This window comes from Oncorhynchus mykiss, chromosome 32 (genome assembly GCF_013265735.2).
Source record: "Oncorhynchus mykiss isolate Arlee chromosome 32, USDA_OmykA_1.1, whole genome shotgun sequence".
Classification (NCBI taxonomy): domain Eukaryota; kingdom Metazoa; phylum Chordata; class Actinopteri; order Salmoniformes; family Salmonidae; genus Oncorhynchus; species Oncorhynchus mykiss.
Window position 1 is genome coordinate 5,040,880 of NC_050572.1, and position 26,659 is coordinate 5,067,538.

Genomic DNA, 26,659 nt, shown 5'->3' on the forward strand with positions numbered 1-26,659 from the left:
TACATTCATCCCAGTCATCAGTCTAATAGGGGGTGTCTTGTCCTGCTCCTGAAATCTGCTCCTACATTCATCCCAGTCATCAGTCTAATAGAGGGTGTCTTGTCCTGCTCCTGAAATCTGCTCCTACATTCATCCCAGTCCTCAGAAACAGAGCACTGAGGCAGGTGCATGTCTGACATCAATGTGTGCACAATAACAATGATAATTTTAATATGGTCAATTAAAAAAAATACATGTAATATTAACATAAACATACTGTTGACAAGGAGGCTGTGATGTAATGGAATGTTTTTCCTTGTGTGGTGTGTTTTGACACTTTATAATAGGTTGTGACAAGGTAATGTCAGCTGTTATGACCATATTATGACAGGTTAATGTCAGCTGTTATGACCATATTCTGACAAGGTAATGTCAGCTGTTATGACCATATTATGACAGGTTAATGTCAGCTGTTATGACCATATTATGACAGGTTAATGTCAGCTGTTATGGCCATATTATGACAGGTTAATGTCAGCTGTTATGGCCATATTATGACAGGTTAATGTCAGCTGTTATGGCCATATTATGACAGGGTAATGTCAGCTGTTATGCCCATATTATGACAGGTTATAACAGGTTAATGTCAGCTGTTATGACCATATTATGACAGGTTAATGTCAGCTGTTATGACCATATTATGACAGGTTATAACAGGTTAATGTCAGCTGTTATGACCATATTATGACAGGTTAATGTCAGCTGTTATGACATATTATGACAGTGTTATAATGCCTGTATCAGTCTGTGGTGGACATATGGCTTCCTTCTATTCACAGAACCAAACCTCTCTGGTTTCCTCATACATAATGCTTAGTGTGTTTGTTGCTGTGTCCCTTCTGGGCACCCTTACTGTGTGTGTGTTGTGTGCTGTATTTCTTATGGTGAGCTCTCCCTGAAGAGTGTGTAGTCCTTATCGCTCCCAAACAGTTCAAGTAACTGGGGAGAATGTCACCACCAGGATCCATCCCTGCTCTGGACCCCAGGTCCAGATAACTCTCACTGGGCTTGGTGTAGCCGGCCTCCCCCAGGTCCAGATAACTCTCACTGGGCTTGGTGTAGCCGGCCTCCCCCAGGTCCAGATAACTCTCACTGGGCGTGGCGTAGCCGGCCTCCCCCATGGGTAAATACAGATGGCCCTTCTCCTGGTAAGGCGAAATTTGCTGCATCTCCATCTCCAGGCTTGGAGCACCAGGCCGGACTCGGACCCCGGCTATGCCAGGAAAGGTGTACTGCTCCTGGGCGTAGCGTTGTTCTAGGTGGTGGGTGATGGCCAGCTGGAGGAGGTAGAGGAGCTCTGCTAGGTTGAGAAAGAGAGAGACTCCAGCGATGGTCTGGGTGTAGATGGTGAAGATGGTCTTCTCCGTGGGTCTGGAGACGAAGCAGTCCACCGTGTGAGGACAGGGGTCCCGGACACACTCGAACCGGGCCGGGATCACGAAGCCGTAGAGGTACCATAGCCCCACGATGAAGCCGACCTCCAGGAGGACCTTGAGGAGGATGCTGGCGGCGTAGGCACAGAGGAGACGGCCCTTCAGCTTAGGAGCCTCTGGGAGAGCTTTCACCACCTTTCTCCCTCCTTTCTCCTCCTCTAGTTCTTCTATCTCTTCCCCCTTTCTCACCTCCCTCTTCTTCTTTACTCCTCCCCTCTCTCGTCCCTCACCAGCCCCACCCTCCTCCGTCCTCTCCTCCTCCTCCTTTTTCTTCTCCTTTGCAGCCCTCATGGCCACATATCCGAAGTAAAAAATAGTTGGCGTGGAAACAAAAATCACCTGGAGGACAAAATAGCGGTAATGTGATATGGGGAAAGCTTTGTCGTAACACACGGCGGTACATCCAGGTTGCTTGGTATTACAGACGAAGTCGTCCTGTTCGTCGTCCCAGGCTGACTCTGCGGCGGTGCCCAGGACCAGCATGCGGAACAGGAAGAGGACAGTGAGCCAGACACGGCCCACCCCGGTGCTGTACTCCTGCCCCTCCTCCAACAGCTGCTCCAGGAAGGACCAGTCAGCTCTGGACATCCTCTGTCACCTGCAGGGGGAGACAGGTGAACTCATGTTAACACGACGTACCATACAGGACGTACCATACAGGACGTACCATACAGGACGTACCATACAGGACGTACCATACACAACATACCATACCGGATGTAACATACAGGACGTATCATACAGGACGTATCATACAGGACGTACCATACAGGACGTACCATACAGGACGTATCATACAGGACGTACCATACAGGATGTACCATACAGGACGTACCATACAGGACGTACCATACAGGACATACCATACAGGACGTACCATACAGGACGTACCATACAGGACGTACCATACAGGACGTACCATACATAACGTACCATACAGGACGTACCATACAGAACGTACCATACACAACGTACCATACAGGACATACCATACACAGCGTACCATACCGGATGTACCATACAGGACGTACCATACAGGACGTACCATACAGGACGTACCATACAGGACATCCCATACAGGACGTACCATACAGGACGTACCATACGCAATGTACCATACAGGACGTACCATACAGGACGTACCATACAGGACGTACCATACAGGGCGTACCATACAGGGCGTACCATACAGGACGTACCATACAGGGCGTCCCATACAGGACGTACCATACAGGACGTACCATACAGGACGTACCATACAGGGCGTCCCATACGCGACGTACCATACAGGACCTACCATACAGGACGTACCATACAGGGCGTACCATACACGACGTACCATACACGACGTACCATACAGGACGTACCATACAGGACGTACCATACAGGACGTACCATACAGGACGTACCATACAGGACGTATCATACAGGACGTACCATACAGGACGTACCATACAGGACGTACCATACAGGACATACCATACACAACGTACCATACCGGATGTACCATACAGGACGTACCATACAGGACGTACCATACAGGACGTACCATACAGGACGTACCATACAGGACGTACCATACAGGACGTATCATACAGGACGTACCATACAGGACGTACCATACAGGACGTACCATACAGGACGTACCATACAGGACGTACCATACAGGACGTACCATACAGGACGTATCATACAGGACGTACCATACAGGACGTACCATACAGGACGTACCATTCACAACCTACCATACAGGACGTACCATACAGGACGTACCATACAGGGCGTACCATACAGGACCTACCATACAGGACGTACCATACAGGGCGTACCATACACGACGTACCATACACGACGTACCATACAGGACGTACCATACAGGACGTACCATACAGGACGTACCATACGCGACGTACCATACAGGACGTACCATACAGGACGTACCATACAGGACGTATCATACAGGACGTATCATACAGGACGTACCATACAGGACGTATCATACAGGACGTACCATACAGGACGTACCATACAGGACGTACCATACAGGACGTACCATACAGGGCGTACCATACAGGACGTACCATACAGGGCGTACCATACAGGACGTACCATACAGGACGTACCATACAGGACGTACCATACAGGGCGTACCATACAGGGCGTACCATACAGGACGTACCATACAGGACGTACCATACAGGACGTACCATACAGGGCGTACCATACAGGACGTACCATACAGGACGTACCATACAGGACGTACCATACAGGACGTACCATACAGGGCGTACCATACAGGACGTACCATACAGGATGTACCATACAGGACGTACCATACGCGAAGTACCATACAGGACGTACCATACACGACGTACCATACACGACGTACCATACAGGACGTACCATACACGACGTATCATACAGGACGTACCATACAGGACGTACCATACAGGACGTACCATACAGGACGTACCATACAGGACGTACCATTCACAACCTACCATACAGGACGTACCATACAGGACGTACCATACAGGGCGTACCATACAGGACCTACCATACAGGACGTACCATACAGGGCGTACCATACACGACGTACCATACACGACGTACCATACAGGACGTACCATACAGGACGTACCATACAGGACGTACCATACGCGACGTACCATACAGGACGTACCATACAGGACGTACCATACAGGACGTATCATACAGGACGTATCATACAGGACGTACCATACAGGACGTACCATACAGGACGTACCATACAGGACGTACCATACAGGACGTACCATACACGACGTACCATACAGGGCGTACCATACAGGATGTACCATACAGGACGTACCATACAGGACGTACCATACAGGACGTACCATACAGGACGTACCATACAGGGCGTACCATACAGGGCGTACCATACAGGACGTACCATACAGGACGTACCATACAGGACGTACCATACAGGGCGTACCATACAGGACGTACCATACAGGACGTACCATACAGGACGTACCATACAGGACGTACCATACAGGACGTACCATACAGGACGTACCATACAGGACGTACCATACAGGGCGTACCATACAGGACGTACCATACAGGACGTACCATACAGGACGTACCATACAGGACGTACCATACGCGAAGTACCATACAGGACGTACCATACACGACGTACCATACAGGACGTACCATACAGGACGTACCATACACGACGTATCATACAGGACGTACCATACAGGACGTACCATACAGGACGTACCATACAGGACGTACCATACACGACGTAACATACAGGACGTACCATACAGGACGTACCATACAGGACGTACCATACAGGACGTACCATACACAACGTAACATACGCAACGTAAAAACATTAGATAATGTATATCAGCACACACACTCACACACAGACAGACACACACTACAAACAGACTCTCTCTTACTCACACACACACACACACACAAAGACTCTCTCTCTCACTCACTCACTCACACACACACACACACACACACACACACACTACAAACAGACTATCTCTTACTCACACACACACAAAGACTCTCTCTCTCACACACACACACACACACACACACACACTACAAACAGACTCTCTCTTACTCACACACACACACACACACACACACACATACACACACACACACACACACACACACACACACACACACACACACACACACACACACACACTACAAACAGACTCTCTCTTACTCACACACACAAAGACTCTCTCTCTCACACACACACACACACACACTACAAACAGACTCTCTCTTACACACACACACACACACACACACACATACACACACACACACACACACACACACACACACACACACACACACACACACACACACACACACACACACACACACACACACACACACACACCGGTGAAACTAGGTGAAACATGCTCCTGGATGTTTTCTAGAATACCTCCTTTTACTAGAGGTCATGTGTGTCAGAACACAACATAACCCACCTAATAAATAACCCTGTTTCCATGAGCTCACCACCCAAACCAATGTGCTTAGGGGGTTTTTCCACCTTCATGTTTTGGTTTAAAGAAACATTAAATAAAACAACGAAACCTTTCGGAATAGTATTACAAATAAAGTAATTTTAGGCTTTTTTGACTGTATCATTTTACGCAACACTGTAGTCGTTCTCAGCATACTTCACCGAGTGTTATATATGATGCTGATTTAATTACACTTATGGAATGTTCAGAATGAGATTCATGTTTCTCTGTCTCAGTGACGTACACAATACTGTGTCTCTTCCAGTCTACGTTCCCCTGGGGGACTGTTGTTATGCTGTCCCCTGAAATGTCCACATGATTCGCACACACGCACGCACGCACGCACGCAGGCACGCACACACACACACACACAAACATCCTGTGAACTCTTGACTTTCATCTGTTTGTTTGTTATCTCTCTTTTACTATTATTACATTATATACTTTCCTCAAAGTGGAGAAGAGAGAGGGAACTAATGGAAGGGAGAAGAGAGAGGGAACTAATGGAAGGGAGAAGAGAGAGGGAACTAATGGAAGGGAGAAGAGAGAGGGAACTAATGGAAGGGAGAAGAGAGAGGGAACTAAGGGAAGGGAGGAGAGAGAGGGAACTAATGGAAGGGAGAAGAGAGAGGGAACTAATGGAAGGGAGAAGAGAGAGGGAACTAATGGAAGGGAGAAGAGAGAGGGAACTAATGGAAGGGAGAAGAGAGAGGGAACTAATGGAAGGGAGAAGAGAGAGGGAACTAATGGAAGGGAGAAGAGAGAGGGAACTAATGGAAGGGAGAAGAGAGAGGGAACTAATGGAAGGGAGAAGAGAGAGGGAACTAATGGAAGGGAGAAGAGAGAGGGAACTAATGGAAGGGAGGAGAGAGGGAACTAATGGAAGGGAGGAGAGAGAGGGAACTAATGGAAGGGAGAAGAGAGAGGGAACTAATGGAAGGGAGAAGAGAGAGGGAACTAATGGAAGGGAGAAGAGAGAGGGAACTAAGGGAAGGGAGGAGAGAGAGGGAACTAATGGAAGGGAGAAGAGAGAGGGAACTAATGGAAGGGAGAAGAGAGAGGGAACTAATGGAAGGGAGAAGAGAGAGGGAACTAATGGAAGGGAGAAGAGAGAGGGAACTAAGGGAAGGGAGGAGAGAGAGGGAACTAATGGAAGGGAGAAGAGAGAGGGAACTAAGGGAAGGGAGGAGAGAGAGGGAACTAAGGGAAGGGAGGAGAGAGAGGGAACTAAGGGAAGGGAGGAGAGAGAGGGAACTAAGGGAAGGGAGGGAGAAGAGAGAGAGAGGGAACTAAGGGAAGGGAGGGGGGAGAGAGAGGGAACTAATGGAAGGGAGAAGAGAGAGGGAACTAATGGAAGGGAGAAGAGAGAGGGAACTAATGGAAGGGAGAAGAGAGAGGGAACTAATGGAAGGGAGAAGAGAGAGGGAACTAATGGAAGGGAGAAGAGAGAGGGAACTAATGGAAGGGAGGAGAGAGAGGGAACTAATGGAAGGGAGAAGAGAGAGGGAACTAATGGAAGGGAGAAGAGAGAGGGAACTAATGGAAGGGAGAAGAGAGAGGGAACTAATGGAAGGGAGAAGAGAGAGGGAACTAATGGAAGGGAGAAGAGAGAGGGAACTAATGGAAGGGAGAAGAGAGAGGGAACTAATGGAAGGGAGAAGAGAGAGGGAACTAATGGAAGGGAGAAGAGAGAGGGAACTAATGGAAGGGAGGAGAGAGAGGGAACTAATGGAAGGGAGAAGAGAGAGGGAACTAATGGAAGGGAGAAGAGAGAGGGAACTAATGGAAGGGAGAAGAGAGAGGGAACTAATGGAAGGGAGAAGAGAGAGGGAACTAATGGAAGGGAGGAGAGAGAGGGAACTAATGGAAGGGAGAAGAGAGAGGGAACTAATGGAAGGGAGAAGAGAGAGGGAACTAATGGAAGGGAGAAGAGAGAGGGAACTAATGGAAGGGAGAAGAGAGAGGGAACTAAGGGAAGGGAGGAGAGAGAGGGAACTAATGGAAGGGAGAAGAGAGAGGGAACTAAGGGAAGGGAGGAGAGAGAGGGAACTAAGGGAAGGGAGGAGAGAGAGGGAACTAAGGGAAGGGAGGAGAGAGAGGGAACTAAGGGAAGGGAGGGAGAAGAGAGAGAGAGGGAACTAAGGGAAGGGAGGGGGGAGAGAGAGGGAACTAATGGAAGGGAGAAGAGAGAGGGAACTAATGGAAGGGAGAAGAGAGAGGGAACTAATGGAAGGGAGAAGAGAGAGGGAACTAATGGAAGGGAGAAGAGAGAGGGAACTAATGGAAGGGAGAAGAGAGAGGGAACTAATGGAAGGGAGAAGAGAGAGGGAACTAATGGAAGGGAGGAGAGAGAGGGAACTAATGGAAGGGAGAAGAGAGAGGGAACTAATGGAAGGGAGAAGAGAGAGGGAACTAAGGGAAGGGAGAAGAGAGAGGGAACTAATGGAAGGGAGAAGAGAGAGGGAACTAATGGAAGGGAGAAGAGAGAGGGAACTAATGGAAGGGAGAAGAGAGAGGGAACTAATGGAAGGGAGAAGAGAGAGGGAACTAAGGGAAGGGAGAAGAGAGAGGGAACTAATGGAAGGGAGAAGAGAGAGGGAACTAATGGAAGGGAGAAGAGAGAGGGAACTAATGGAAGGGAGAAGAGAGAGGGAACTAATGGAAGGGAGAAGAGAGAGGGAACTAATGGAAGGGAGGAGAGAGAGGGAACTAATGGAAGGGAGAAGAGAGAGGGAACTAATGGAAGGGAGGAGAGAGAGGGAACTAATGGAAGGGAGAAGAGAGAGGGAACTAATGGAAGGGAGAAGAGAGAGGGAACTAATGGAAGGGAGAAGAGAGAGGGAACTAATGGAAGGGAGGAGAGAGAGGGAACTAATGGAAGGGAGAAGAGAGAGGGAACTAATGGAAGGGAGAAGAGAGAGGGAACTAATGGAAGGGAGAAGAGAGAGGGAACTAATGGAAGGGAGAAGAGAGAGGGAACTAATGGAAGGGAGAAGAGAGAGGGAACTAATGGAAGGGAGAAGAGAGAGGGAACTAATGGAAGGGAGAAGAGAGAGGGAACTAATGGAAGGGAGAAGAGAGAGGGAACTAATGGAAGGGAGAAGAGAGAGGGAACTAAGGGAAGGGAGAAGAGAGAGGGAACTAATGGAAGGGAGGAGAGAGAGGGAACTAATGGAAGGGAGAAGAGAGAGGGAACTAATGGAAGGGAGAAGAGAGAGGGAACTAATGGAAGGGAGAAGAGAGAGGGAACTAATGGAAGGGAGAAGAGAGAGGGAACTAAGGGAAGGGAGAAGAGAGAGGGAACTAATGGAAGGGAGAAGAGAGAGGGAACTAAGGGAAGGGAGGAGAGAGAGGGAACTAAGGGAAGGGAGAAGAGAGAGGGAACTAATGGAAGGGAGAAGAGAGAGGGAACTAATGGAAGGGAGAAGAGAGAGGGAACTAAGGGAAGGGAGAAGAGAGAGGGAACTAATGGAAGGGAGAAGAGAGAGGGAACTAAGGGAAGGGAGGAGAGAGAGAGAACTAAGGGAAGGGAGGAGAGAGAGGGAACTAAGGGAAGGGAGGAGAGAGAGGGAACTAAGGGAAGGGAGGGGGGGAGAGAGAGAGGGAACTAAGGGAAGGGAGGGAGGAGAGAGAGAGAGGGAACTAAGGGAAGGGATGAGAGAGAGGGATCTAAGGGAAGGGAGGGAGGAGAGAGAGGGAACTAAGGGAAGGGAGGAGAGAGAGGGAACTAAGGGAATGGAGGGAGAAGAGAGAGAGAGGGAACTAAGGAAAGGGAGGGAGGAGAGAGAGGGAACTAAGGGAAGGGAGGGAGGAGAGAGAGGGAACTAAGGGAAGGGAGGAGAGAGAGGGAACTAAGGGAAGGGAGGGAGAAGAGAGAGAGAGGGAACTAAGGAAAGGGAGGGAGGAGAGAGGGAACTAAGGGAATGGAGGGAGAAGAGAGAGAGAGGGAACTAAGGAAAGGGAGGGAGAAGAGAGAGAGAGGGAACTAAGGGAAGGGAGGGAGAAGAGAGAGAGTGGGAACTAAGGGAAGGGAGGAGAGAGAGGGAACTAAGGGAAGGGAGGGAGAAGAGAGAGGGAACTAAGGAAAGGGAGGGAGGAGAGAGGGAACTAAGGGAATGGAGGGAGAAGAGAGAGAGAGGGAACTAAGGAAAGGGAGGGAGAAGAGAGAGAGAGGGAACTAAGGGAAGGGAGGGAGGAGAGAGGGAACTAAGGGAATGGAGGGAGAAGAGAGAGAGAGGGAACTAAGGAAAGGGAGGGAGAAGAGAGAGAGAGGGAACTAAGGGAAGGGAGGGAGAAGAGAGAGAGAGGGAACTAAGGGAAGGGAGGGAGGAGAGAGAGAGGGAACTAAGGGAAGGGAGGGAGGAGAGAGAGGGAACTAAGGGAAGGGAGGAGAGAGAGGGAACTAAGGGAAGGGAGGGAGAAGAGAGAGAGAGGGAACTAAGGAAAGGGAGGGAGAAGAGAGAGAGAGGGAACTAAGGGAAGGGAGGGAGAAGAGAGAGAGAGGGAACTAAGGGAAGGGAGGGAGGAGAGAGAGGGAACTAAGGGAAGGGAGGAAGAAGAGAGAGGGAATAAAAGGAATGGAGGGAGAAGAGAGAGGGAACTAAGGGAATGGAGGGAGGAGAGAGGGAACTAAGGGAAGGGAGGGAGGAGAGAGAGGGAACTAAGGGAATGGAGGGAGGAGAGAGAGGGAACTAAGGGAATGGAGGGAGGAGAGAGGGAACTAAGGGAAGGGAGGGAGGAGAGAGAGGGAACTAAGGGAATGGAGGGAGGAGAGAGAGGGAACTAAGGGAAGGGAGGGGGGAAAGAGAGGGAACTACGGGAAGGGAGGGAGAAGAGAGAGAGAGGGAACTAAGGGAAGGGAGGGGGGAAAGAGAGGGAACTAAGGGAAGGGAGGAGAGAGAGAGGGAACTAAGGGAAGGGAGGAGGGGAGAGAGAGGGAACTAAGGGAAGGGAGGTATTTTTTGTATTTCATTTCATTGACTTCATCTCTACTTGTATTTGTGAGAGGTATGAATGCACTGAGCTGTCTGTTTGAACTACTGGCACACAGCTCAGACACCCATGGATACCGTACAAGACATGACACCAGAGGTCTCTTCACAGTCCCCAAGTCCAGAACAGACTGTTGGAGGCACACAGTACTACATAGAGCAATGACCACATGGAACTCTATTCCACAGTACTACATAGAGCCATGACTACATGGACCTCTATTCCACAGTACTACATAGAGACATGACTACATGGAACTCTATTCCACAGTACTACATAGAGACATGACTACATGGAACTCTATTCCACACTACTACATAGAGACATGACTACATGGAACTCTATTCCACAGTACTACATAGAGCCATGACTACATGGATCTCTATTCCACATCAGGTAACTGATGCAGCTGGAGAATCAGATTTAAAAAACAGATAGAAATACACCTTGTGGAACAGCAGGGACTGTGAAGAGACACAAACAAAGACACATAGACATGCAAACACACACATGGTAACACACACACTACACACACACACACACACACACACACACACACACACACACACACACACGATAACACAAACACTATACACACACGTGATAATATACACACTATAACATACACACTATACACACACACACACACATGATAACATACACACTATACACACACACTATAACATACACATAATACACACACATGATAACATACACACTATAACATACACACTATACACACACATGATAACATACACACTATACACACACATAATAACATACACACTATACACACACACATGATGACATACACACACACATGATAACATACACACTATGCACACATACACGTTAACATACACGCTATACACACACATGATAACATACACACAAGATAACATACACACTATACACACACACACGATAACATTCACACACATGGATTTAGTACTGTAGATATGTGGTAGTGATGGAGTAGGGGCCTGGGGGCACACACTTAATATGTTGTGAAATCTGTTGTGAATTTATTGTCACGTTTTTTCAACTGTACAACTGCCTTAATTTTGCTTGACTCCAGGAAGAGTAGCTGCTGCCATGGCAGGAACTAATGGGGATCCATAATAAACACCAGGAAGAGTAGCTGCTGCTATGGCAGGAACTAATGGGGATCCATAATAAACCCCAGGAAGAGTAGCTGCTGCCTTGGCAGGAACTAATGGGGATCCCTAATAAACCCCAGGAAGAGGAGCTGCTGCCTTGGCAGGAACTAATGGGGATCCATAATAAACCCCAGGAAGAGTAGCTGCTGCCTTGGCAGGAACTAATGGGGATTCATAATAAACCCCAGGAAGAGTAGCTGCTGCATTGGCAGGAACTAATGGGGATCCATAATAAACACCAGGAAGAGTAGCTGCTGCCTTGGCAGGAACTAATGGGGATCCATAATAAACCCCAGGAAGAGTAGCTGCTGCCTTGGCAGGAACTAATGAGGATCCATAATAAACCCCAGGAACAGTAGCTGCTGCCTTGGCAGGAACTAATGGGGATCCATAATAAACCCCAGGAAGAGTAGCTGCTGCCTTGGCAGGAACTAATGGGGATCCATAATAAACCCCAGGAAGAGTAGCTGCTGCCTTGGCAGGAACTAATGGGGATCCATAATAAACCCCAGGAAGAGTAGCTGCTGCCTTGGCAGGAACTAATGGGGATCCATAATAAACCCCAGGAAGAGTAGCTGCTGCCTTGGCAGGAACTAATGGGAATCCATAATAAACACCAGGAAGAGTAGCTGCTGCCTTGGCAGGAACTAATGGGGATCCCTAATAAACCCCAGGAAGAGTAGCTGCTGCCTTGGCAGGAACTAATGGGGATCCCTAATAAACCCCAGGAAGAGTAGCTGCTGCCTTGGCAGGAACTAATGGGGATCCATAATAAACCCCAGGAAGAGTAGCTGCTGCCTTGGCAGGAACTAATGGGGATCCATAATAAACCCCAGGAAGAGTAGCTGCTGCCTTGGCAGGAACTAATGAGGATCCATAATAAACCCCAGGAAGAGTAGCTGCTGCCTTGGCAGGAACTAATGGGGATCCATAATAAACCCCAGGAAGAGTAGCTGCTGCCTTGGCAGGAACTAACGGGGATCCCTAATAAACCCCAGGAAGAGTAGCTGCTGCCTTGGCAGGAACTAATGGGGATCCATAATAAACCCCAGGAAGAGTAGCTGCTGCCTTGGCAGGAACTAATGGGGATCCATAATAAAACCCCAGGAAGAGTAGCTGCTGCCTTGGCAGGAACTAATGGGGATCCATAATAAACCCCAGGAAGAGAAGCTGCTGCCTTGGCAGGAACTAATGGGGATCCATAATAAACCCCAGGAAGAGTAGATGCTGCCTTGGCAGGAACTAATGGGGATCCATAATAAACTCCAGGAAGAGTAGCTGCTGCCTTGGCAGGAACTAATGGGGATCCATAATAAACCCCAGGAAGAGTAGCTGCTGCCTTGGCAGGAACTAATGGGGATCCATAATAAACCCCAGGAAGAGTAGCTGCTGCCTTGGCAGGAACTAATGGGGATCCATAATAAACCCCAGGAAGAGTAGCTGCTGCCTTGGCAGGAACTAATGGGGATCCATAATAAAACCCAGGAAGAGTAGCTGCTGCCTTGGCAGGAACTAATGGGGATCCATAATAAACCCCAGGAAGAGTAGCTGCTGCCTTGGCAGGAACTAATGGGGATCCATAATAAACCCCAGGAAGTGTAGCTGCTGCATTGGCAGGAACTAATGGGGATCCATAATACAACCCAGGAAGAGTAGCTGCTGCCTTGGCAGGAACTAATGAGGATCCATAATAAACCCCAGGAAGAGTAGCTGCTGCCTTGACAGGAACTAATGGGGATCCATAATAAACCCCAGGAAGAGTAGCTGCTGCCTTGACAGGAACTAATGGGGATCCATAATAAACCCCAGGAAGAGTAGCTGCTGCCTTGGCAGGAACTAATGGGGATCCCTAATAAACCCCAGGAAGAGTAGCTGCTGCCTTGGCAGGAACTAATGGGGATCCATAATAAACCCCAGGAAGAGTAGCTGCTGCCTTGGCAGGAACTAATGGGGATGCATAATAAACCCCAGGAAGAGTAGCTGCTGCCTTGGCAGGAACTAATGGGGATCCATAATAAACCCCAGGAAGAGTAGCTGCTGCCTTGACAGGAACTAATGGGGATCCCTAATAAACCCCAGGAAGAGTAGCTGCTGCCTTGACAGGAACTAATGGGGATCCCTAATAAACCCCAGGAAGAGTAGCTGCTGCCTTGGCAGGAACTAATGGGGATCCATAATAAACCCCAGGAAGAGTAGCTGCTTCCTTGGCAGGAACTAATGGGGATGCATAATAAACCCCAGGAAGAGTAGCTGCTGCCTTGGCAGGAACTAATGGGGATCCATAATAAACCCCAGGAAGAGTAGCTGCTGCCTTGACAGGAACTAATGGGGATCCCTAATAAACCCCAGGAAGAGTAGCTGCTGCCTTGGCAGGAACTAATGGGGATCCATAATAAACCCCAGGAAGAGTAGCTGCTTCCTTGGCAGGAACTAATGGGGATGCATAATAAACCCCAGGAAGAGTAGCTGCTGCCTTGGCAGGAACTAATGGGGATCCATAATAAACCCCAGGAAGAGTAGCTGCTGCCTTGACAGGAACTAATGGGGATCCCTAATAAACCCCAGGAAGAGTAGCTGCTGCCTTGGCAGGAACTAATGAGGATCCATAATAAACCCCAGGAAGAGTAGCTGCTGCCTTGACAGGAACTAATGGGGATCCATAATAAACCCCAGGAAGAGTAGCTGCTGCCTTGGCAGGAACTAATGGGGATCCATAATAAACCCCAGGAAGAGTAGCTGCTGCCTTGGCAGGAACTAATGGGGATCCATAATAAACCCCAGGAAGAGTAGCTGCTGCCTTGGCAGGAACTAATGGGGATCCATAATGAATACAAATACTAACACAGCATTTCATACGCACACAAAAATGCCAGTCCTGTTTAGCTGTTTTACTGTTAGTGTTTCCCCACGCTGATCCTCCAGTATTCCCCAACACCCTGGTCCTCCAGTACCCCCCAACACCCTGGTCCTCCAGTATTCCCCAACACCCTGGTCCTCCAGTACCCCCCAACACCCTGGTCCTCCAGTACCCCCCAACACCCTGGTCCTCCAGTACCCCCCAACACCCTGGTCCTCCAGTACCCCCCAACACCCTGGTCCTCCAGTACCCCCCAACACCCTGGTCCTCCAGTACCCCCCAACACCCTGGTCCTCCAGTACCCCCCAACACCCTGGTCCTCCAGTACCCCCCAACACCCTGGTCCTCCAGTACCCCCCAACACCCTGGTCCTCCAGTACCCCCCAACACCCTGGTCCTCCAGTACCCCCCAACACCCTGGTCCTCCAGTACCCCCCAACACCCTGGTCCTCCAGTACCCCCCAAAACCCTGGTCCTCCAGTACCCCCAACACCCTGGTCCTCCAGTACTCCCCAACACCCTGGTCCTCCAGTACCCCCCAACACCCTGGTCCTCCAGTACCCCCCAACACCCTGGTCCTCCAGTACCCCCCAACACCCTGGTCCTCCAGTACCCCCCAACACCCTGGTCCTCCAGTACCCCCAACACCCTGGTCCTCCAGTACCCCCCAACACCCTGGTCCTCCAGTACCCCCCAACACCCTGGTCCTCCAGGACCCCCAACACCCTGGTCCTCCAGGACCCCCAACACCCTGGTCCTCCAGTACCCCCCAACACCCTGGTCCTCCAGTACTCCAGTACCCCCAACACCCTGGTCCTCCAGTACCCCCCAACACCCTGGTCCTCCAGTACCCCCCAACACCCTGGTCCTCCAGGACCCCCAACACCCTGGTCCTCCAGTACTCCCCAACACCCTGGTCCTCCAGTACCCCCCAACACCCTGGTCCTCCAGTACCCCCAACACCCTGGTCCTCCAGTACCCCCCAAAACCCTGGTCCTCCAGTACCCCCCAACACCCTGGTCCTCCAGTACCCCCAACACCCTGGTCCTCCAGTACCCCCAACACCCTGGTCCTACAGTACCCCCCAACACCCTGGTCCTCCAGGACCCCCAACACCCTGGTCCTCCAGGACCCCCAACACCCTGGTCCTCCAGTACCCCCCAACACCCTGGTCCTCCAGTACTCCAGTACCCCCAACACCCTGGTCCTCCAGTACCCCCCAACACCCTGGTCCTCCAGTACCCCCCAACACCCTGGTCCTCCAGGACCCCCAACACCCTGGTCCTCCAGTACTCCCCAACACCCTGGTCCTCCAGTACCCCACAACACCCTGATCCTCCAGTACCCCCAACACCCTGGTCCTCCAGTACACACAACACCCTGGTCCTCCAGTACCCACAACACCCTGTTCCTCCGGTACCACCCAACACCCTGTTCCTCCAGTACCCCACAACACCCTGGTCCTCCAGTACCCCCAACACCCTGGTCCTCCAGTACCCCCCAACACCCTGGTCCTCCAGTACCCCCCAACACCCTGGTCCTCCAGTAATCCCCTGGTCCTCCAGTAAACCCAACACCCTGCACCTCCAATACCCCCTCCAGTAACCCCCAACACCCTGGTCCTCCAGTACACCCCAACACACTGGTCCTCCAGTACCCCCCCCCCCCCCCCAACACCCTGGTCCTCCAGTACTCCCCAACACCTTGGTCCTCCAGTACCCCCCAACACCCTGGTCCTTCAGGACCCCCACACCCTGATCCTCCAGTACCTCCCAACACCCTGGCCCTCCAGTACCTCCCAACACCCTGGTCCTCCAGTACCCACTACACCATGGTCATCCAGTACCCCCCAACACCCTGATCCTCCAGTACCCCCATCACTCTGGTCCTCCAGTACCCCCAACACCCTGGTCCTCCAGTACCCCCAACACCCTGGTCCTCCAGTACCCCCCAACACCATGGTCCTCCAGTACTCCCCAACACCCTGATCCTCCAGTACCCCCCAACACCCTGATCCTCCAGTACCCCCAACACCCTGGTCCTCCGGTACCCCCAACACCCTGGTCCTCCGGTACCCCCCAACACCCTGGTCCTCCGGTACCCCACAACACCCTGTAACTCCAGTACCCCCAACACCCTGGTCCTCCAGTACCCCCAACACCATGGTCATCCAGTACCCACAACACCCTGATCCTCCAGTACCCCCATCACTCTGGTCCTCCAGTACCCCCAACACCCTGGTCCTCCAGTACCCCCAACACCCTGGTCCTCCAGTACCCCCAACACCCTGGTCCTCCAGTAACCCCCCCCCCCCAACACCCTGGTCCTCCAGTACTCCCCAACACCTTGATCCTCCAGTACCCCCCAACACCCTGGTCCTTCAGGACCCCCACACCCTGATCCTCCAGTACCTCCCAACACCCTGATCCTCCAGTACCTCCCAATACCCTGGTCCTCCAGTACCCCCCCAACACCCTGGACCTCCAGTACCCCCAAACACCCTGGTCCTCCAGTACCCCCAAACACCCTGGTCCTCCAGTACTTCCCAACACCCTGATCCTCCAGCACTCCCCAACACCCTGATCCTCCAGTACCCCCAACACCCTTGTCCTCCAGTACCCCCAAACACCCATGTCCTCCAGTACTCCCCAACACCCTGATCCTCCAGTACCCCCCAACACCCTGGTCCTCCAGTACCCCCCAACACCCTGGTCCTCCAGTACCTCCCAATACCCTGGTCCTCCAGTACCCCCCCAACACCCTGGACCTCCAGTACCCCCAAACACCCTGATCCTCCAGTACCCCCAACACCCTGGTCCTCCAGTACCCCCAACACCCTGGTCCTCCGGTACCCACCAACACCCTGGTCCTCCGGTACCCCACAACACCCTGTAACTCCAGTACCCCCAACACCCTGGTCCTCCAGTACCCCCAACACCCTGGTCCTCCAGTAACCCCCCCCCCCAACACCCTGGTCCTCCAGTACTCCCCAACACCTTGATCCTCCAGTACCCCCCAACACCCTGGTCCTTCAGGACCCCCACACCCTGATCCTCCAGTACCTCCCAACACCCTGATCCTCCAGTACCTCCCAATACCCTGGTCCTCCAGTACCCCCCCAACACCCTGGACCTCCAGTACCCCCAAACACCCTGGTCCTCCAGTACCCCCAACACCCTGGTCCTCCAGTACCCCCCAACACCATGGTCCTCCAGTACCCCCCAACACCCTGATCCTCCAGTACCCCCAACACCCTGGTCCTCCAGTACCCCCAACACCCTGGTCCTCCGGTACCCACCAACACCCTGGTCCTCCGGTACCCCACAACACCCTGTAACTCCAGTACCCCCAACACCCTGGTCCTCCAGTACCCCCAACACCCTGGTCCTCCAGTAACCCCCCCCCCAACACCCTGGTCCTCCAGTACTCCCCAACACCTTGATCCTCCAGTACCCCCCAACACCCTGGTCCTTCAGGACCCCCACACCCTGATCCTCCAGTACCTCCCAACACCCTGATCCTCCAGTACCTCCCAATACCCTGGTCCTCCAGTACCCCCCCAACACCCTGGACCTCCAGTACCCCCAAACACCCTGATCCTCCAGTACCCCCAACACCCTGGTCCTCCAGTACCCCCAACACCCTGGTCCTCCGGTACCCACCAACACCCTGGTCCTCCGGTACCCCACAACACCCTGTAACTCCAGTACCCCCAACACCCTGGTCCTCCAGTACCCCCAACACCCTGGTCCTCCAGTAACCCCCCCCCCCCCAATACCCTGGTCCTCCAGTACTCCCCAACACCTTGATCCTCCAGTACCCCCCAACACCCTGGTCCTTCAGGACCCCCACACCCTGATCCTCCAGTACCTCCCAACACCCTGATCCTCCAGTACCTCCCAATACCCTGGTCCTCCAGTACCCCCCCAACACCCTGGACCTCCAGTACCCCCAAACACCCTGGTCCTCCAGTACCCCCAAACACCCTGGTCCTCCAGTACTTCCCAACACCCTGATCCTCCAGCACTCCCCAACACCCTGATCCTCCAGTACCCCCAACACCCTTGTCCTCCAGTACCCCCAAACACCCATGTCCTCCAGTACTCCCCAACACCCTGATCCTCCAGTACCCCCCAACACCCTGGTCCTCCAGTACCCCCCAACACCCTGGTCCTCCAGTACCCCCCACACCCTGGTCCTCCAGTACCCCCAACACCCTGCACCTCCAATAGCCCCTCCAGTAACCCCCAAAACCCTGGTCCTCCAGTACCCCCCAACACACTGGTCCTCCAGTAACCCCCCCTCCCTCCCCAACACCCTGGTCCTCCAGTACTCCCCAACACCTTGATCCTCCAGTACCCCCCAACACCCTGGTACTTCAGGACCCCCACACCCTGATCCTCCAGTACCTCCCAACACCCTGATCCTCCAGTACTCCCCAACACCCTGGTCCTCCAGTACCCCCCAACACCATGGTCCTCCAGTACTCCCCAACACCCTGATCCTCCAGTACCCCCCAACACCCTGATCCTCCAGTACCCCCGACACCCTGGTCCTCCGGTACCCCCCAACACCCTGGTCCTCCGGTACCCCACAACACCCTGTAACTCCAGTACCCCCAACACCCTGGTCCTCCAGTACCCCCAACACCCTGGTCCTCCAGTAACACCCCCCCCCCCAACACCCTGGTCCTCCAGTACTCCCCAACACCCTGATCCTCCAGTACCCCCCAACACCCTGATCCTCCAGTACCCCCGACACCCTGGTCCTCCGGTACCCCCCAACACCCTGGTCCTCCGGTACCCCACAACACCCTGTAACTCCAGTACCCCCAACACCCTGGTCCTCCAGTACCCCCAACACCCTGGTCCTCCAGTAACACCCCCCCCCCCAACACCCTGGTCCTCCAGTACTCCCCACCACCTTGATCCTCCAGTACCCCCCAACACCCTGGTCCTTCAGGACCCCCACACCCTGATCCTCCAGTACCTCCCAACACCCTGATCCTCCAGTACCTCCCAATACCCTGGTCCTCCAGTACCCCCCCAACACCCTGGACCTCCAGTACCCCCAAACACCCATGTCCTCCAGTACCCCCAAACACCCATGTCCTCCAGTACCCCCAAACACCCTGGTCCTCCAGTACTTCCCAACACCCTGATCCTCCAGCACTCCCCAACACCCTGATCCTCCAGTACCCCCAACACCCTTGTCCTCCAGTACCCCCAAACACCCATGTCCTCCAGTACTCCCCAACACCCTGATCCTCCAGTACCCCCCAACACCATGGTCCTCCAGTACCCCCCAACACCCTGATCCTCCAGTACCCCCCAACACCCTGGTCCTCCAGTACCCCCGACACCCTGGTCCTCCGGTACCCCCCGACACCCTGGTCCTCCGGTACTCCCCAACACCCTGGTCCTTCGGTACCCCACAACACCCTGTAACTCCAGTACCCCCAACACCCTGGTCCTCCAGTAACACCCCCCCCCCCCAACACCCTGGTCCTCCAGTACTCCCCAACACCTTGATCCTCCAGTACCCCCCAACACCCTGGTCCTTCAGGACCCCCACACCCTGATCCTCCAGTACCTCCCAACACCCTGATCCTCCAGTACCTCCCAATACCCTGGTCCTCCAGTACCCCCCCAACACCCTGGACCTCCAGTACCCCCAAACACCCATGTCCTCCAGTACCCCCAAACACCCATGTCCTCCAGTACCCCCAAACACCCATGTCCTCCAGTACCCCCAAACACCCTGGTCCTCCAGTACTTCCCAACACCCTGATCCTCCAGCACTCCCCAACACCCTGATCCTCCAGTACCCCCAACACCCTTGTCCTCCAGTACCCCCAAACACCCATGTCCTCCAGTACTCCCCAACACCCTGATCCTCCAGTACCCCCCAACACCCTGGTCCTCCAGTACCCCCCAACACCCTGGTCCTCCAGTACCCCCCAACACCCTGGTCCTCCAGTACCCCCCACACCCTGGTCCTCCAGTACCCCCAACACCCTGCACCTCCAATACCCCCTCCAGTAACCCCCAAAACCCTGGTCCTCCAGTACTCCCCAACACCTTGATCCTCCAGTACCCCACAACACCCTGGTACTTCAGGACCCCCACACCCTGATCCTCCAGTACCTCCCAACACCCTGATCCTCCAGTACTTCCCAACACCCTGGTCCTCCAGTACCCCACAACACCCTGGTCCTCCAGTACCCCCAACACCCTTGTCCTCCAGTACCCCCCCAACACCCTGGTCCTCCAGTACTTCCCAACACCCAGGTCCTCCAGTACCCCCAAACACCCATGTCCTCCAGTACTCCCCAACACCCTGATCCTCCAGTACTCCCCAACACCCTGATCCTCCAGTACCCCCAACACCCTGGTCCTCCAGTATCCCCAACACCCATGTCCTCCAGTACTCCCCAACACCCTGATCCTCCAGTACCCCCCAACACCCTGGTCCTCCAGTACCCCCAACACCCTGGTCCTCCAGTACTCCCCAACACCCTTATCCTCCAGTACCCCCCAACACCCTGGTCCTCCAGTACCCCCAACACCCTGGTCCTCCAGTACCCCCAACACCTTGGTCCTCCAGTACCCCCCAACACCCTGGTCCTCCAGTACCCCCCAACAACCTGGAGGACCAGGGTGTTGGGGGTACAGGGTGTTCTGACCAGGGTGTTGGGGGTACTGGAGGACAAGGGTTGGAAACCACTGCTGCATGTACTGTAAGTGGACCACAGCTTCCCCCCTCCTCAATCACTACAGCACGCTAACAATCCTCTTTTAAAACCATGTTATGTGAGGCAAGAACGAATAACAATGTCTCCCTGTCCATCCGTCCACCTGTGTCCCTGTCCATCCGTCCACCTGTGTCGCTGTCCATCCATCCACCTGTGTCCCTGTCCATACATCCACCTGTGTCCCTGTCCATACATCCACCTGTGTCCCTGTCCATCCGTCCAACTGTGTCCCTGTCCATAAATCCACCTGTGTCCCTGTCCATCCGTCCACCTGTCTCCCTGTCCATACATCCACCTGTGTCCCTGTCCATACATCCACCTGTGTCCCTGTCCATCCATCCACCTGTGTCCCTGTCCATACATCCACCTGTGTCCCTGTCCATACATCCACCTGTGTCCCTGTCCATCCGTCCAACTGTGTCCCTGTCCATAAATCCACCTGTGTCCCTGTCCATCCGTCCACCTGTCTCCCTGTCCATACATCCACCTGTGTCCCTGTCCATACATCCACCTGTGTCCCTGTCCATACATCCACCTGTGTCCCTGTCCATCCGTCCAACTGTGTCCCTGTCCATACATCCACCTGTGTCCCTGTCCATACATCCACCTGTGTCCCTGTCCATACATCCACCTGTGTCCCTGTCCATACGTCCACCTGTTTCCCTGTCCATACATCCACCTGTGTCCTTGTCCATACATCCACCTGTGTCCCTGTCCATTCATCCACCTGTGTCCCTGTCCATCCGTCCACCTGTCTCCCTGTCCATACATCCACCTGTCTCTCTGTCCATACATCCACCTGTGTCCCTGTCCATACATCCACCTGTGTCCCTGTCCATACATCCACCTGTGTCCCTGTCCATACATCCACCTGTGTCCCTGTCCATACATCCACCTGTGTCCCTGTCCATCCGTCCACCTGTGTCCCTGTCCATACGTCCACCTGTGTCCCTGTCCATACATCCACCTGTGTCCCTGTCCATCCGTCCACTTGTGTCCCTGTCCATAAGTCCACCTGTGTCCCTGTCCATACCTCCACCTGTGTCCCTGTCCATACGTCCACCTGTGTCCCTGTCCATACGTCCACCTGTTTCTCTGTCCATACATCCACCTGTGTCCTTGTCCATACATCCACCTGTGTCCCTGTCCATACATCCACCTGTGTCCCTGTCCATCCGTCCACCTGTCTCCCTGTCCATACATCCACCTGTCTCCCTGTCCATACATCCACCTGTGTCCCTGTCCATACATCCACCTGTCTCCCTGTCCATACATCCACCTGTGTCCCTGTCCATCCGTCCACCTGTCTCCCTGTCCATCCGTCCACCTGTCTCCCTGTCCATACATCCACCTGTGTCCCTGTCCATACATCCACCTGTGTCCCTGTCCATACATCCACCGGTCTCCCTGTCCATACATCCACCTGTGTCCCTGTCCATACATCCACCTGTGTCCCTGTCCATCCGTCCACCTGTCTCCCTGTCCATACATCCACCTGTCTCCCTGTCCATACATCCACCTGTGTCCCTGTCCATACATCCACCTGTGTCCCTGTCCATACATCCACCTGTGTCCCTGTCCATACATCCACCTGTGTCCCTGTCCATACATCCACCTGTGTCCCTGTCCATACATCCACCTGTGTCCCTGTCCATACATCCACCTGTGTCCCTGTCCATACATCCACCTGTGTCCCTGTCCATACATCCACCTGTGTCCCTGTCCATCCGTCCACCTGTCTCCCTGTCCATACATCCACCTGTCTCCCTGTCCATACATCCACCTGTGTCCCTGTCCATACATCCACCTGTGTCCCTGTCCATACATCCACCTGTGTCCCTGTCCATACATCCACTTGTGTCCCTGTCCATACATCCACTTGTGTCCCTGTCCATACATCCACTTGTGTCCCTGTCCATCCGTCCACCTGTCTCCCTGTCCATACGTCCACCTGTCTCCCTGTCCATACATCCACCTGTCTCCCTGTCCATACATCCACCTGTGTCCCTGTCCATACATCCACCTGTGTCCCTGTCCATACATCCACCTGTGTCCCTGTCCATCCGTCCACCTGTGTCCCTGTCCATAAGTCCACCTGTGTCCCTGTCCATACATCCACCTGTGTCCCTGTCCATACGTCCACCTGTGTCCCTGTCCATACGTCCACCTGTTTCCCTGTCCATACATCCACCTGTGTCCTTGTCCATACATCCACCTGTGTCCCTGTCCATACATCCACCTGTGTCCCTGTCCATCCGTCCACCTGTCTCCCTGTCCATACATCCACCTGTCTCCCTGTCCATACATCCACCTGTGTCCCTGTCCATACATCCACCTGTCTCCCTGTCCATACATCCACTTGTGTCCCTGTCCATACATCCACCTGTGTCCCTGTCCATACATCCACCTGTGTCCCTGTCCATCCGTCCACCTGTCTCCCTGTCCATACATCCACCTGTCTCCCTGTCCATACATCCACCTGTGTCCCTGTCCATACATCCACCTGTGTCCCTGTCCATACATCCACTTGTGTCCCTGTCCATACATCCACTTGTGTCCCTGTCCATCCGTCCACCTGTCTCCCTGTCCATACGTCCACCTGTCTCCCTGTCCATACATCCACCTGTCTCCCTGTCCATACATCCACCTGTGTCCCTGTCCATACATCCACCTGTGTCCCTGTCCATACATCCACCTGTGTCCCTGTCCATCCGTCCACCTGTGTCCCTGTCCATAAGTCCACCTGTGTCCCTGTCCATACATCCACCTGTGTCCCTGTCCATACGTCCACCTGTGTCCCTGTCCATACGTCCACCTGTTTCCCTGTCCATACATCCACCTGTGTCCTTGTCCATACATCCACCTGTGTCTCTGTCCATACATCCACCTGTGTCCCTGTCCATCCGTCCACCTGTCTCCCTGTCCATACATCCACCTGTCTCCCTGTCCATACATCCACCTGTGTCCCTGTCCATACATCCACCTGTCTCCCTGTCCATACATCCACCTGTGTCCCTGTCCATCTGTCCACCTGTCTCCCTGTCCATTCGTCCACCTGTCTCCCTGTCCATACATCCACCTGTGTCCCTGTCCATACATCCACCTGTGTCCCTGTCCATACATCCACCGGTCTCCCTGTCCATACATCCACCTGTGTCCCTGTCCATACATCCACCTGTGTCCCTGTCCATCCGTCCACCTGTCTCCCTGTCCATACATCCACCTGTCTCCCTGTCCATACATCCACCTGTGTCCCTGTCCATACATCCACCTGTGTCCCTGTCCATACATCCACCTGTGTCCCTGTCCATACATCCACCTGTGTCCCTGTCCATACATCCACCTGTGTCCCTGTCCATACATCCACCTGTGTCCCTGTCCATCCGTCCACCTGTCTCCCTGTCCATACATCCACCTGTCTCCCTGTCCATACATCCACCTGTGTCCCTGTCCATACATCCACCTGTGTCCCTGTCCATACATCCACCTGTGTCCCTGTCCATACATCCACCTGTGTCCCTGTCCATACATCCACCTGTGTCCCTGTCCATACATCCACCTGTGTCCCTGTCCATCCGTCCACCTGTCTCCCTGTCCATACATCCACCTGTCTCCCTGTCCATACATCCACCTGTGTCCCTGTCCATACATCCACCTGTGTCCCTGTCCATACATCCACCTGTGTCCCTGTCCATCCGTCCACCTGTCTCCCTGTCCATACGTCCACCTGTCCCCCTGTCCATACATCCACCTGTCTCCCTGTCCATACATCCACCTGTCTCCCTGTCCATACATCCACCTGTGTCCCTGTCCATACATCCACTTGTGTCCCTGTCCATACATCCACCTGTGTCCCTGTCCATACATCCACCTGTGTCCCTGTCCATACATCCACCTGTGTCCCTGTCCATACATCCACCTGTGTCCCTGTCCATACATCCACCTGTGTCCCTGTCCATCCGTCCACCTGTCTCCCTGTCCATACATCCACCTGTCTCCCTGTCCATACATCCACCTGTGTCCCTGTCCATACATCCACCTGTGTCCCTGTCCATACATCCACCTGTGTCCCTGTCCATCCGTCCACCTGTCTCCCTGTCCATACGTCCACCTGTCCCCCTGTCCATACATCCACCTGTCTCCCTGTCCATACATCCACCTGTCTCCCTGTCCATACATCCACCTGTGTCCCTGTCCATACATCCACTTGTGTCCCTGTCCATACATCCACTTGTGTCCCTGTCCATACATCCACCTGTGTCCCTGTCCATCCGTCCACCTGTGTCCCTGTCCATACGTCCACCTGTCCCCCTGTCCATACATCCACCTGTCTCCCTGTCCATACATCCACCTGTGTCCCTGTCCATACATCCACCTGTGTCCCTGTCCATACATCCACCTGTGTCCCTGTCCATCCGTCCACCTGTCTCCCTGTCCATACGTCCACCTGTCCCCCTGTCCATACATCCACCTGTCTCCCTGTCCATACATCCACCTGTCTCCCTGTCCATACATCCACCTGTGTCCCTGTCCATACATCCACTTGTGTCCCTGTCCATACATCCACTTGTGTCCCTGTCCATACATCCACCTGTGTCCCTGTCCATACGTCCACTTGTGTATCCATCCTGTGTTACACCATATGTTTCTTTGTTGTAGTTTAATGCCATTTCAGAAACATATATTCTTCCTGTATTTTGCAGGCCTATTTACCATCCAAATGTATGAAATATATTTCCCAATAGTTTGTATGACGAAGGCTGTGTGGTCGATTCGTAGAGCTTGTTGTTAAAGAGCAGTGATACACTATCAAGAGCGGTGCGCGTGTTTCTTATTTTTCCCCCCACAATAATTCGTATACAATGTTATGTTCTTGAGACACGTTTGACCGAACTTGATGGATTTTTCAACTGTTGAGGCAGTTGGGGCAAACTATTTTATACATTTTTGTTGTTGTTGTATACTCTTAAAATGTGAGCAAACCCTACGTTAATTGACTCTGTCATTTTAACTTTGCTATACCAGATAATTTACAATCCCATACGCATGCAATCACTTTGTATGTTATGCTTTCATCATCACAGTCGTAACTCACAGATAATTCTACGAAGACGAAAAGTAAAAGTTATGGGCGACCAACATGTTATAAGAATAGCCTACATTTTTTTTTTTAAAAGCTCGGTTTAAGATAAAAGCGAAGCATCCGTACCTGTCAGTCGTAAAGTTGGGTTCTTCTGTTGGTTGACTTCTCCTCAGTACTCCGTCGTTCTACCACTCTGCGGTATGTTCGGCAGGCGTCCCCGCGTGCTTTCTTTTAATAACCAGCCCTGTAAATGGAAAAAGTGGGGAGAATTTTCCCACGCTTT

General features: G+C 52.9%; 1 protein-coding gene across 1 annotated transcript; it reads right to left on the minus strand.

Annotated features, from left to right (window-relative positions):
• Window positions 1–26,659, minus strand: gja4 (gap junction protein alpha 4). Its single transcript, XM_036971669.1, has 2 exons — window positions 26,503–26,659; window positions 1–2,070 (listed from the first exon to the last, which is right to left on the minus strand). The coding sequence occupies exon 2, from the start codon at window positions 2,058–2,060 to the stop codon at window positions 840–842; it is 1,221 nt and encodes a 406-aa protein (XP_036827564.1). The 5' UTR covers window positions 2,061–2,070; window positions 26,503–26,659; the 3' UTR covers window positions 1–839.

Excerpts from the sequence above, each read along its gene's own strand:
- gja4 (XM_036971669.1), bottom strand. The coding sequence starts at position 2,060 with ATGTCCAGAGCTGACTGGTCCTTCCTGGAGCAGCTGTTGGAGGAGGGG.